Here is a 14,735-nt window from a genome sequence, read left to right on the forward strand (position 1 = left end):
ACTGGGAGTACAACTTCAAAGAGAACACTTAAAAGATTACATCATGATGAGTAGCAGCGTGCTACCTACTCGTGTCGTTGAGGTCGTTCGTAAGGTCTTCATGGCTTCATTGGGCGGGTTCTTAATGGAATTTGGCGACAGTTTGGCACAGCGAAAACATCGCAACTCATCAAAAACCTAACAACCACACAGAAAATTGGGTAAGCTTTACACGCTCTGTGCGCCAAGTTTGGCTCACTGTATGGCGACTGCTGCAACACTGGCACTCACAAACATACAGACCCTAGCTAGCTGTGGACTGCGTACACAACTGCTGCATTTATTGTGGATGCATAGATGCACTGTGCACTGTAGCCCCGTACATTACTAAGAAATCGTACTCAGCTCAGTGGCATCGCCTGGTGAAATTTACCTCAGAACAACAGCGCTACGAGATACATGTTCTGACCAAATGTTCCTCGATTTTAAGCTATGCGAGTATTAAATGACGTGAGTATAAATCATACCATTACATTATACATGTAGATCGAAAATTAGATGTGATTGTTAACGATACCATGATGACCGCACTAAACAAACTCATCGTCTAACGAACTCAACTGTTCAGTCTAACGACAACGTTAATTTTAGAAACTTTTGACATTCTAATTAAACTTCTAACAAGGTCGAATTGATATGCATCATATGTAGCTCAATGTATGTTGATTCGAAGGCAATATAAATTTTCTAGAACCAATGCCATAGACGTCTATATAGGTCTAGTATAAGTACCTATTTCAATATTTTTCATAATTTTCTTTAGGACCTATGCTTAAAATAAGGTTAAGCCCACCAAAAACCTTCCAAACCCAAAATCTTCTTGCCAATGTGACCCTGCACCACAAAACCAACAAAAAGTCGCTAGACATGGATTTTCAGTTAAGGGCAGATTCTGAAAGAGCAGGCTCTAAGCTTTAAAATGATGTATAAATTTAACTCAATTCAAATGGATTCCCCTAACCTTGGCCTACCTAATACCAAATACTGGAAAAAAGCACACACTCTGGAAAACTGCGAACTGAGAAAAGAGGCTCTGATTACAGTCTGAAGTACACGGTCCATTCAATTCAAGCGCTTCATCTTTACCAAGCCATGCTACATATGTAGCTGTGCCGTGTCAGCCCATGAAAGGGACAAAACACAGGATGTAAACCATTGGAGAAACAACAATGAAGGGATTATCAGATTAAGCTGACATTACTACCGTTGGTGCACCAGTTTTCGACAGGACCCAGATTTCGACACCCAGCAGATAATTCTTATTAAATTTTATACTCAGTACAAACGTCTGACTTCAACAATCAACCAAGTTATCAATCACATTTCTAGTCTTATATAAACACAGTTTGTCACTTGTCATCATAATCCGACGGTAGAATATTTAGGAGAAAAGCAACACAGTGTCAGCAGAAATGTTAATGTCAGCCATTTTTAGGGGTTCAAAACAATATGACACATTTTGTATACATCGCCGTAAAATTAAATTCACCCGTGCCGGTAATCTTGCTTTAGTATCAGTTTGTTTGCCAAATCTTGATGTTTGATTTCATAATCGTCTTTAGTAATTTCATGGCTGAATTCGTGATAAATGAGCAAACTTGTAGAAAGAGTTGGCTTTGAGAATGTGGCACCAGATTTCGACATTCCCATATCAAGACACGTTATAGAGGAAACAACAAGTTCTTGAGCCGGTATGATTGCTAGTTTGCGTCCACAATGCAGTGTACGCGTACTGTACGCGCCATGTGATTTCTGTGTGATGCGCGCTGTGATTGTGTCGAAAAATGATGCTGGGTGTCGAAATCTGATGCCAGCGACGGCGTGACGGAAATCGCTTAAAAATTGAACGCGAGTGCATTCAAGTGGGAATTCGTTAAGGCATATTATTATTGGCCTTTGTAGCTCAACTTCATATCGAAATTCCGAGGTAAAACGGTGCAGTATTGATGGTAAACAAGGAAATGTGCTAAAGTGTCGAAAACCGGTACCCTTACTGTACTTTAAGCATATTCTATTAGCACATTCTGCCCATGATTGATGCTAACTTCAAAGCAGTAGCACATACTTGCCAACTCTACCGCTTTGGGCGGTAGACTACCGCTTTTTAGAGGTTTTGACCGGCTACCGATTTTCTCTTCTGATCTACCGATTTTGTAGCAAACCTACCATAAAATGAAATGGAAGTCATATTTTCCCTTCATTGTGCATTGATTCCCTAAAATAAGCTAGTAATTAGAATACTAATAGTAATTTCAAGGAACTCATTCCTCAAAAATGCCGTATTCAGCCTTCTAATGTGCACATATGTATGCACGCTGCAGTGGTGCACTACTGTAAAAGTGGATATTTTCGCGCAACTAATTTTTCGCGCTTGACCGGGTAAGAAGAGTTTCACATGTTTTTAATTCCGCGGAATCAAGACATCAACTACTGGGACGTATGGCATGCAAAAATTTATGTGTGTTTTTATTTTCGCGCTAGCTTCTGGTTGTGCGAAATGCACGAAAATTTCAACACCGCGAAAATTTCCACAATTACAGTAGTCTCTATCATATCTACGTGCGTGCAAGACTTACTGTACACGTGAACGTGTAGCTAGAACCACGCGTAATAGTAATGTTTTGGTAGCTCACGTTCTGCAAGAGTGAATGCTACGAATGGAAACCCTCCCAAACACTGCAGAAGAGAGCAAAATCTGCCACGTACAGGAATCTCACAGCCAGGTCATCTGCTAATTAATTTAGATTTGGTGAGGGCAACATTATGTCTTATTCATCAAACTAGCTCCACAATAGAAAGTACACTAAGGGGATAAATTATTTGCCAATATGTTTGATTACTTTTTCACATATGCTTAGCCTACAAAAATTATTTACCAATATGTCTGATTTTATTTTTATATGCATAGTCTACAAAATAGTTCATAGATTTACATGGATTATATGTTTTTTATCAATACCAAGAACCCTTTAAAAAGGTTAAAAAGCATGCACCAAATCTCATATTTTGATATTGAAAAACAAAAAAAGTCCACACTGAGGGAATCTTCCACTGCCAGTGCCACCAGCATGTCCAGCGACATCATCTGCATGTCAATCATTGGCATAAAATGGATGATTAACAAAAGATATTGGAATGCACATTTCCCCAAAAGCTGGTGGGGGATGGGGCTGGGCTGATCACACCGGCGACCCCAACACGTTTGTCATTACTGGTTACAGCAACACCTCTCGGGGGTCTGGGCTTTAGGGTATGGCTGGGCATAAATTTGTAGCCAATGTTCCCCTGCAATCACACAATGTCTTTAATTTATCTTCATGGGTAACATGGAAATGTGCAAGACCCCCCCCCCCCCCCATGTTCCATGCATGACCCCGGCCCTGACGTTGGCCCTGCTAGCTAGCTTCATGATTGATGCTGATTGTGAAATGCCTGTTCATCATGTAGGGTCCACATTACAAATTTGTGTAAGAATGTTTCTCTTTCTTATTCTTGTAGTTATTTGACTGTATTGTAAAAAAAAAAAAAATGATGGAAATATATTGTAAATGATTGCAGCTTTATCTACATTTGCATCAGTTGATGAGAAGTTCTTTGAGAAAGCTTATTCCTAGCAACATTGATGAACCTTTGGCAGAATCCTGCACACACCTTGTCTTGAAAATTTCAAACAATGCAAGAATTTGATAATTTCAAATGTGTGGATTATGCTATGGACTTGTAAAGACATCTCACATCATGCATTGATACATATGGCATTGCTGAATAAAACTTTGATGACATTGCTAAAATGAAACAACCAATTAGAAGTTGAGCAGCATGCAAAATAGCCAAAACATTGATGACAGGGAGGCAAATTAAGGTCCCAAGTTGTGGTCCAAATTTCACATTTTCATCTACTTTATCTTGAAAACACATTAGCATTGGCAGCAATGACAGGTATTAGCTCTAGGGTATACACCCTATATATTCACAAATGGGAACCTTTACTAATGGACACCATTCCCCACTTTTGAAAATGGTCCCCAGGGGTGTGATGCAATTTATGTCCCAGGGGAGGAGGAAGTGGGGGGTTTCTGAAATTAAAGGTACATGGTCCTGGTGTTTTAGTCAAATGCGTACGCTGGCGCACGGAGAAGTTTCCTATAGAGACCTACGCTATCGACTCCTCTTTAGCGCTTACGCTGTGGCCCACTTCCCTGAGTCCGAAGAAGTCCGATTCACTGTAGTCATTGGTCCGATCACAGTTCGGCTCATGATTCAGCTGAGGGGGATGACAGCTTTAGCAAACTTCTTTTGTGATGTCATAATAACAAGCACATATGCATGCACCCTGGCATTATTACAGACTGCGCGATGCGCAGAGAAGACAACGAAGGTAACGTTACTTAGCAACACCTACGCACTTTACTCTTGATGACAGCTCAACTTCAGTGATCTTCATTTCAATGCTAACGGTGATCGGCAGTATCATCAACAGTGCCCTCTACACTACCGGGACTATGCACCTTCAAGGAATTTTTAATACAAATCTACAAATCTTTTCTGGAACTCGAAGTGACAAGGGTATAGAGTAAAATTAGTGAGACAGAATTCATGAGAAAATTCAACTCACTGGTTGGTGACTGTAGTTTCAAGTTTGTTCATACATGTACTATGGCAGATTTGGTTTAGGCGAAGGGTGGGAGGGGCAGTTTCCATGTTTTTATCTTCTGCTTGAGAACACATTATCAAATTTTCACCTAACTTTATAATAGCAAGAATTATCACAAGAGTGACAGATATTTATCTGTACAAATGAAAAACCATTCCCCACTTCTGGGTCTTCAAGGGACACAGGATCTAGGGGTAATGTAAATCACTCCCTTCTTTCATAAATTAGTGGATGAAGTGGGCCTACAGTGGTAGTGTAGTTCTCATACCAGAGTTCTTGGTGGCATCATTCTTGTTCAAATTCTGCTTGGTCAAAATTTATAATGTATTCAGAGCCTGAAGAGAAAATGACAGTTTTGCCCATAATGAGACTGTGTGTCTAAATCTGTATTAATAAAGATATGTAATCTGGGACTTTGAGTGAAATAGTTTTCTTTAATTGCTTCCTTTCCATGCAGACAAAACTCTACACGGATGACTGATTGATGGGGGAGGCATAGAAAGTGACAGATGTCCCCTGTAACCCATCACCAACACCAAGCAGTGGTAGACTTTCCTCTCACTGTTTGCCACTAGTGGCCAAAGGGGAAGTCTCTCTTAACTGCTCGCTTCACTAAGACAAAGGATCATCGGGATAATAGCAACAACTATGGGGGAATCTCCATACTATGTGGTTGCCAGGATGCAGGAGGTGGTTGCCAGGATGTTTTATAACTATGGCATCTTTTGCTCCAACTATCCCTTGGCTCTTATTGTCTTCTCATCTATCATTGCTGTGTTGTGCAGGTGAGTTGGAGTGTAAACCAATATGTTTAGACTTTATACGTCATATTCATAAAAGTAGGTACAACTTGTAGTTGAAGTGTAATCCATGATTTGAATTTTTGATCCATGAACTAAAATGTAGGTGTACCTTGTACTTGGGTACCTAAGGGGGGGGGTCACCATGCATCCCCCCAGGACTCCTCGAAACTTACATTTTCAGGATCCTCATGACATACTAAAACATAATCAAGATGTTAACAGGAACGAAAAGTGGCTGTTCTAGGTGAAATTTAATGTATTCTATTGTTTTTCATAATTTCTTATGTATTTCTTTGTTTTCAACTTTTTCAACTTTTGTTTTTTCTTTGTTTTTCTATTGGAAATTGTCACTGACCACTTTTCTACCATAATTAGCACAAAACTAATCAATGAAAGTGATTAATTGTAAAAATAATCAATTTTTCATGACTTTCATGACAGAGCACTGTTTTCCATAGGAAATGTACACAAAAGCACAAAATTGTGCCCGTTTTGGGATGACATTCCGTTACAAAAATGGGCGTGACTTCGCAAAAGTATACGCGGATGTTGCAAATTTGGTCTCAAAAGTTGTGCGAGACTTGACCAAACAAAGTCAAGAAGCTTCGCGACAGATTTATAACGCGAAACTTCGAGGGGGGGGGGGGGCGGATCCCCCCACCCCCCGTCCTTATGTATGTATATGTGCTTACATGTAGGGCCTACATAGTAGGGTACCCAAGGGGAGGAGGGGGTCACCGTGCACCCCCCAGGACTACTCAAAACTTACTTGACTTTGTTTTGTTCAAGTCTCACGCAACTTTTGAGACCATATTTGCAACTTCCCCGCATACTTTTGCGAAGTCACGCCCATTTTTGTAACGGAATGTCGTCCCAAAACGGGCACAATTTTGTGCTTTTGTGTACATTTCCTATGGAAAACAGTGCTCTGTCATGAAAGTCATGAAAAATTGATTATTTTTACAATTAATCACTTTCATTGATTAGTTTTGTGCTAATTATGGTAGAAAAGTGGTCAGTGACAATTTCCAATAGAAAAACAAAGAAAAAACAAAAGTTGAAAAAGTTGAAAAACAAAGAAATACATAAGAAATTATGAAAAACAATAGAATACATTAAATTTCACCTAGAACAGCCACTTTTCGCTCCTGTTAACATCTTGATTATGTTTTAGTATGTCATGAGGATCCTGAAAATGTAAGTTTCGAGGAGTCCTGGGGGGGATGCACGGTGACCCCCCCTTAGGTACCCGACTATTGTACATGTATGTGTCAGAATGCATTGATGTTTGATGCCAAATGCAACGTGTCGTGTGCATAGTTAATAAATACACCATCAAAATTCATGCTCTCCATGGACTAGTTCTAAACTGTCATTGTCAATTCAAGTATCTCTAGAACTTTGTCTGATATCGAAATACAAAAAGACCGAAAGTTATCAGCAGCACAAGAAAAACTGTGTAAGAAGTAATTCATAGTTTAAGTGCATTTCTTGATTTGTGACGATGAATAATGAATATTTTTCAGGCACTTTTGATGCACAATTATTATGTTTTCCAGCAATGATGTGTTCTTTTCAGCCTCCCCTGCTTCTTTGCCGTTCCACTGACATTGACTACCCCATACCAATACACGACACCACTAAAAGGCTTTCCTGACACAGCAAGAAATTTCTACACTCAGAAACATCCAGACAACCAGACGACCATTGATTTCAGCAAGAGACCTCAGTGGGTGAGTCACTTTGTGCAATACATCAGGCAGTTCTTCCCTATCATGCAGCATGCTGCCACACAGAAACAAAGAGATCTCATTTCAAGTCTTGTTGAGCCAGAAATTCATACTTGTGAAGATTTTACTGCTTTTTACAGTCAGAAACATGCAGAGAACATATTCTAGTCCAGTTTTAAATTTTCCTTTTGGTACTAATGGTAACTTTTTCTAATTCGTAGTTTTGTGTGGCTATTTCTTCTAAGTGTTGCAAAATATGTATGAGGCTTTCAGGAACTTTTGTTCATTGGCAGCAAATCTATGTTGATATTTCAATGACACATTTAGAAGAAAAGGAAATGAAATATTGGCAACAAAAGGCAAAGTTTTATAGACTACAATTTTGTTTTCATGTTATTCAAGTTTACCTGCATATCAAATAATTTCTGATATCTTTGTCATTGTGGCTCTCTACGTACTGACATCCAAGTGTTATTTTCAGTACTGGCAAATTTGGTAGAAAAGAGGTAAGGTTAGACTTGCATTATATGTAACTTTTGTAAAGTCATTTTGTTGCTTACACCATGTATAACAAATTTGTAGGTCAGATTACCTTTGAGTTCAACTTGGCATTCATTCAAATACTACTTTATGAGTCTTACAGCATTCAAAGTCAGTATTCAAGAAGTGATGTTTACTCAAGGTTTAAGTTTGTATACAGACATGTAGAGTGTCACTTGACCTTTAACCTGTACCAAATGAATTCTAGTATTCTGAATGTCTCAACTTATTCTATTTTCTGACTCTAATCTTCAAGTTTTTTCTGTCTGTCTGGCACAGTGCTTAAAGTTAATTATTGAATAAATGCAGTAGAGAAAACCTTGATGCATTTTACAATCATGTGTTGGGTGTGTATAGATCTGTTTATCTGAGGGTGAGCTTGACAGACATGTTTCTTGTCATAGTGATAATTTGATATTAATGTACACTTTAGTATTCTAACTGTTCTGGTCCTAACTTTATGTCCATTTAATACATCTATTATTAGATGTGGTAGAGTTTTGTAAGATACTGTACGAGCTGAAATTTTCGCAGTGGTTTTATTTTCGCGAATTTCGCGAATCGCCTTTGAAACGCGAAAATAACAACACACGAAAATAACGCGCAAATAACTAAGTTCAGTTAGACCCTCGCAACCACGAAATTAACAACACGCGAAAATGTCCTCCTAGTAGCAATTCGCGAGAATATCTGTTCGCGAAAATTTCAGCTCATACAGTATTCTCTAAAGTGGCATCAATTACCTATCTATATGTGGTCTAGACTAGCACCTCATTTATTCAGGGTGTATTGAGTGCTCCAGGAGTGTTCGTGGAGTGCTTTAAACTGTGTATACAATGTCACCAATCTTTTCGGAGAGCACTCTGAAAGTGGTGACTGTCACCTGGTTGCGCAGTATATGTGTGCTGAATTGTCTCGGTCGCAATCACGAAATTATTGGTTAAGAATCAGAAAACATGCCAACTATATAGTAACAGTATAAAAGCGAGCTGTAGGCGCAAATTGCATATATAATTTTGTCCAGAGACGAAATTCCTGCATATGTGCAAACATCAGCCACTTTGTGTATGGTCTCAGCAGGTGGCTACACTCTGTATTTATTCATACTCTATGTATACCTTGAATTATCTCTGGGAGCAGGCTAACTTGGTATGAAAGGTAAGAAAATATTCAGTTTGAGCTAGAGGTAGCCTGCCCTCCGAGGTAGTTTAGGTCTGCTCTAGGCCCAAGCTAACATCAGCATAAGCTCGGGCTAAATTCATTGTCCCATGACCATAGCTTAAGCATATTGATAAATAATTTTCATGCCTGTGGGAAGCATCGCTGGAGGGGGTGGGGGGAAGGGGATGATAAGGTTACCATGACAACTACTCTGATCTTGCACACAACTCGGGTGGTCAAGAATGACAGTACTGTAAAAGTGGATATTTTCGCGGGACAAATTTTTCGCGCTAGGCCGGGTCAGAAGAGTTTCGCGTGTTTTTAATCCCGCGGAATCAAGACATGACGCACAGGAACGTATGGCAAGCAAAAATATTTGCGTGTTTTTATTTTCGCGCTAGTTTCTGGTTGCGCGAAATGCGCGAAAATTTCAACACCGCGAAAATTTCCACTTTTACAGTATTAAAGAACTCATCCAAGTTGATGTTATCTCACTTCAGAAGAGAGCTACAGTCATGCACAGTGTAGAAGGGCTATCAAAGGGCAGTAAAGTCAAAGCGTTTCAAGAGTGCTCCTGTGCCCGACTGTGTGTATAAAAGGAGTATTGGTAATACTTTGAGTGTATGATTAATGCATTCAGTTTCAGTCTAGGCGTTCATAAAAATTGTTTTTCATCTTTGCTTGAGCATTGCCCATGAGCCATCAATTCTTGTACTAAGAGATACTGGTATCTAAAAAACAATAATTTATGTCTTTCATTTTCAGTTTTCCAGACCACCAGTAGGCTATGTGTTACAGGTTGTTGTCAATGCGTCAGTGTATCCATGGCAACAAGGTTTGACCTATGGTGATGACATCAGGGGTCCTCTGGCCAAAGCATTTGAGCTTGATAAGGACATCAAGAGCTTTGCCTCAAAATCAGGGTAAGATATATGACTAGCGGTGGTGTTTTCAGACTGAGAAAGAATACACATGTTGTAACACAAGTGTATGACGGGTCTAGGGCAATTACCCTCTGGGCAATTACCCCGAACCCTTCCCCTGGCCCTAATCTTAATCCTAATCACGAACCTAATCCTAACCCTAAACCTAACCCTAACCTTACCATTAACCAGTATTCAGCCGGGGGGTAATTGCCCTCGGGCGGTAATTGCCCGGATACGGTGTATGACCATACCATGTTTGTTTCTTATCTGTTCGTCAAATCTCTGTAAGAGTTTCTGTAGCAGTGCTAATGGGGAATACTAAATTTATGGATCCAGCACAGTCAGAGGGCAAGAATTCCATCTATCTTGTATGTGGTCATTTATAAAAATGTTGAAAGAGATTCAGCATTGGGGTTGTCATGTAGAAGACACAGGGTGCGATGCTTATAGTGGTCCTACCAATGCATTGAGAGTTATTTATAATGTATAATGATGAAGTCCAGTGAACGCTCTGACTATAACCATATACTCCCTAACCAAAAATTTTTTATACCGAATCATTAAGATATATCTAAGAGAACTATATATTTCTTTACAATTTCATCTGTAGTCAACTGTGAACAATAACCTTGGGTTGTGCCCAAATACCCTTAATTAGAAGGATGTTACCCAGGTGGCCTGCAGCAATCTCTTAGACTCAAGATTTTGAAATAGTCAAGTGTGTTATTGCAACTGATTTGCAAAGTGCAACTGATTGACATATTGGGCTTCATTTTACATAATAAGCATGGGTTATTCATCGTTTAAGTAGTAGCCATGATAATAAATCATGGGCATACAGTGCACATGGGATACGAAAATGTGTATGCCCGTGATTTTTGTCATAGCAACAAATAAAACACAGAATAATTGGTGCTTATTAATGTTGACAATGGGCAGTCGTCAATCAGTTACGATAAAAACAGCTGAGTGCAAGAATACAGTCAACTGTGCTTAAAGGGGAATACTGAAGATATTATATTATATATGAAGTCAAAGAGTGGGACACAAAGAACAATTTGTCATTTACATCGTTTAAAATGGCCTTTTTGAAGTGGAGTTAGAGGATATTGAAGATTTACACCTGTCATCCCCCTGAAATCTAGGTCACAGCGTAAATTTCGAGGCTTTGCCGATGACGTCATGGGGTGAAGGGAATTGCGCAAGGTCACGAGCGCCGCAGGCCCCCACGTGCATAATGCATGCATTGTATTATACAAGTTGTTGTAGATCGTATTTGCATATAAAGTTTTGAAAGTTTGTTTTTCGATAATGCGCGACATCGTACGTTAAGGCCAGTGATGATCAGGATGATTTCTTGGTGGAATTTGAATGTGGAAGCGATGATGAACTGAGTGATACAGTATACACGAGTGATGATAGCTATGATGAAACTAGTGATGATAACCCTGGTGAAGTTGGGGAGATAGATGTTGATGACGAGCCGCACGGCGGGGCGCAGGAGGGAGACGCTGCAGGCGAGCTAGTGGGGAAGGCCCAGGGCGGTCCGGTTGAAGCGGACGGACTTAGTGGAGATTGGCAGTACGAGCCCTTGCCACACAGCAGGCCAGGGGACAATGTTGGTGACGCAGGACCAATGCCAGATAGACTTCAAAATTTAGATTGGTTAGAGTTGTTATGCCTCCGCCACGAAGTGGTGCCGGAGGCATTATGTTTTCGGGTTGTCCGTCCGTCCGTCCGTCCTTCCGTCCGTCCGTAATGAATTTTGTGGACAAGGTAACTATCGAAACCTGTTGAGGTATCCTAATGAAACTTGGCATGTATGTGTATTAGGGGGTGAAGTTGTGCCTATCAACTTTTGGGTGCACATGCTCAAGGTCAAAGGTCAAAAGGTCAAGGTCAAATACATAAAATTTCACTATTTCCACCATATCTATTGAATGCCTGAAGATATTTTCTTGAAACTTAGTGTATACATGTTTTACCCAATTAAGATTCTCTGGTGAAAGTTTGGGTCATGAGGTCAAAGGTCAAAAGGTCAGGATCAAATACATAAAATTTCACTATTTCCACCATATCTATTGAATGCCTGAAGAGATTTTCTTGAAACTTAGTGTATAAATGTATTACCCAATTAAGATTCTCTGGTGAAAGTTTGGGTCATGAGGTCAAAGGTCAAAAGGTCAAGTAAAAATATTAAAACTTCTTTTTTTTCTCCGTACCTTGGAAAATTGTTCTCTAGGTATCTTCATGGAACATAGTATATACATGTACTCACTGGAAGTGATTATCTAGAGAATGTAGGGTTCATGGGGTCAAAGGTCAGGGGTCAAAGGTCAAATGCAAGACTTCAAAATTTTACTATTACCCTCATATTTATGCAATGCCAGCAGGGTTATTTTTTTTACACTTGGTGTATGCGTGTGTAACCTAATAGAAATTCTCTGGAAAGTTTTTTTTTTCTCTCTTTTTGCCTCAAAGGTCAAAGATCAAGTGAAAGTGCTGAACTAACTTTTTCCTCCATATCTCGGAAGTGGCTCAAGTTACCTTGAAACTTAGTACATATTATGCATGTTCTACCTGAAAGTGATTATCTTATGAATTTTAGGGTCAAGGGCCAGATGAAAATGGTAACAATTTACTATTCAATTCAGAAATTGCACTTTTTCTCCACACCTGTACCTTGAAAATTACTCAATGCCTAAATGTATGAATGGGTCAAAGTGAAGTTAAAGTCCTTAAATCCCTAGATACATGCTCTCCTATTCATCCAATTAAACCTAGGTCAAGGAAGGTGAACATTCAACACATTTGTGACAAACTTGTCATTCCAATATTTTACCAATTTTGTGATAATGTAATCACACAGTGTCCACATGTACTATCTAGACCTATTGGGAAAATCATGCATTATGGCGGAGGCATACCAGTCGCCAAAGCGACATTTCTAGTTTTTATTCTGAACTGAAAATGAACCGAGCTTAGTGCTGACTTGAACTTGTACTTCAGAGCAGCAGTAGGCCTAACTGAACACAGCCGAGTCGCTGTAAGTAGCGCAGCGTTTGGTCGGGCTACGTATTATCATATCTTATCACATCACACTCGCTCCGTACTCCCGTTCACAGCTCATCAGCATTCTATCTAGCTATGTACCCGCACAAATTCACTGCACGATCCATTCATTACTTCACCGAGTCCATCAAAGTTTTATCACTATCGATGAAAATCGCAGTGCTCTGTATCGTTTATTTTATCACCAGATAGGCCAGCCATCCTAGTCAAGACTTCCACTTAGCCGATGCCCGCGCATTGCATGGTATCTAGTACATGTATTAGCGATCCACATATGCCGAATGTTTCGCGAGGTTTTTTTTTTCTTTTTTTCGCCAATTTCGCGAACCTGGTGCTTTTTGCGAATTTAGAAACACAAGAAAATATTAACTCTCTTTCCGTATATATTTCCCCCTTCCATAGTGTACTCCACAACCACGAATTTAAGCACTCGCGAAATTATTGGCAAGTCCCGATTCGCGAAAAACAAGACTCGCTAAATATGTGGCATACACAGCTGTAGTATTACCAAGGAACTGCTGATATAGTACATTGTATGTACCAAAGAGGTACGAAGCCCAGGCTTCTCCGATCTTTGATACACGGAGGTTACTGCACTGCGACATACACGGCCGGTGATGGGCGCATGCATGTGACTGATCAACTACGAAGCACCACTACAGGCACTAGGCCTGACAACTTCTGTATTCGTGGCCTTAATAACACGTAACAGACTCTATTTAAAGGAGGAAATGTGTGATTTAACAGGAGACTTGAAGTAGAAAACAATTTTATTTCATTTTTTGTGACATTCTGATAAAAAATGTCTTGGGATTTCGGGGTACAAGCTTTGACATCTCGCTCTCATCGAGAGCATACATAGGTAAGCTCAGGCTGTTGTGTGATACTTCCGGGTTTGCCCTTCACCCCATGACGTCATGGACACGCCCCCAAAATAACCACGGATCTTCCGATTGAACATGATTCAGGATACAATTTTTCGAAGCAGCCATTCTCCAAAACGCAATTTTTTAAATGGATGAATTAAAGGCCGCTGTGTTTAACATGCTCTAAGCTTGAAATGGGGGAATAATCCAACAAAATATGCGTTCCCTTTAGTATTCTGCTTTAAGTTGACTTCGCGTAAGTCGAATTATCGCCTAAGTCAAAGATCTTTTCAAGTCCTATTCTCTTTATATTCTATTGGTTTTAATTCCTCATAAGTTGAATTTTCTCTAAGTCAAGCCATTTCTTCAGTCCAAAGAGATTCAACTTTAGTAGTCAAGGTTGACTTGGTACATTAATTTGCCCCACTTATCTCTGGTCTCTTTTTCTCAGGATATCGATGAGGTCAACCTGCCTGTATGTGATGGAAGCTGTGGATCATGTGAAAGGTTCCATGCCAGAGCATAGCTGCCTTGTTGTGTCGCCAGCTAATGCTTGGCAAGGCAGCTATGATCAATTTCAGGAAGATCCCTACCCTGGGAGGTCTGTCTTTAAAGGCAGGTTCTACAATAAGCCTGCCTTGCATGGTATGTGCACACAACACTTCACTTTTCTATGGCTGTGTTTCTTTTGCTGAGTCAGTAACAAAACACGATCCATGCACATTGATTAAAGGTAATATTGTCTATTATCAAAGGAATGGCATTTCTTGAGAACTTGACTGTTCTGAAATACTGAGATGAAGTACACAATTGTTATATAATGGGGCATTAACATAATGTATCAAAATGTTATAATAGGAATATGGTCTGTGTGATGATTTGGTTTCTGGGAGACATATGCATGTGCAAGAGAACTGCCCCCCCCACTGTATCTTCCCTTGTAG

At 39.8% G+C, this 14,735-nt stretch overlaps 1 protein-coding gene across 1 annotated transcript in view; it reads left to right on the forward strand.

The window, feature by feature from the left end:
• The first annotated feature begins 287 nt into the window (after positions 1–287).
• LOC140243371 (sterol regulatory element-binding protein cleavage-activating protein-like) overlaps positions 288–14,735 on the forward strand; it is a 39,313-nt gene continuing 24,865 nt past the window's right edge. The window contains exons 1-5 of the mRNA XM_072323049.1: positions 288–489; positions 5,151–5,478; positions 7,076–7,229; positions 9,693–9,850; positions 14,243–14,436. Of these exons, the coding sequence (XP_072179150.1) occupies positions 5,342–5,478; positions 7,076–7,229; positions 9,693–9,850; positions 14,243–14,436 (643 nt within the window). The 5' untranslated portion in view covers positions 288–489; positions 5,151–5,341. The remainder of the gene's footprint in view (positions 490–5,150; positions 5,479–7,075; positions 7,230–9,692; positions 9,851–14,242; positions 14,437–14,735) is intronic.

This window comes from Diadema setosum, chromosome 20, assembly GCF_964275005.1.
Source record: "Diadema setosum chromosome 20, eeDiaSeto1, whole genome shotgun sequence".
In the NCBI taxonomy this organism is placed as follows: Eukaryota; Metazoa; Echinodermata; class Echinoidea; order Diadematoida; family Diadematidae; genus Diadema; species Diadema setosum.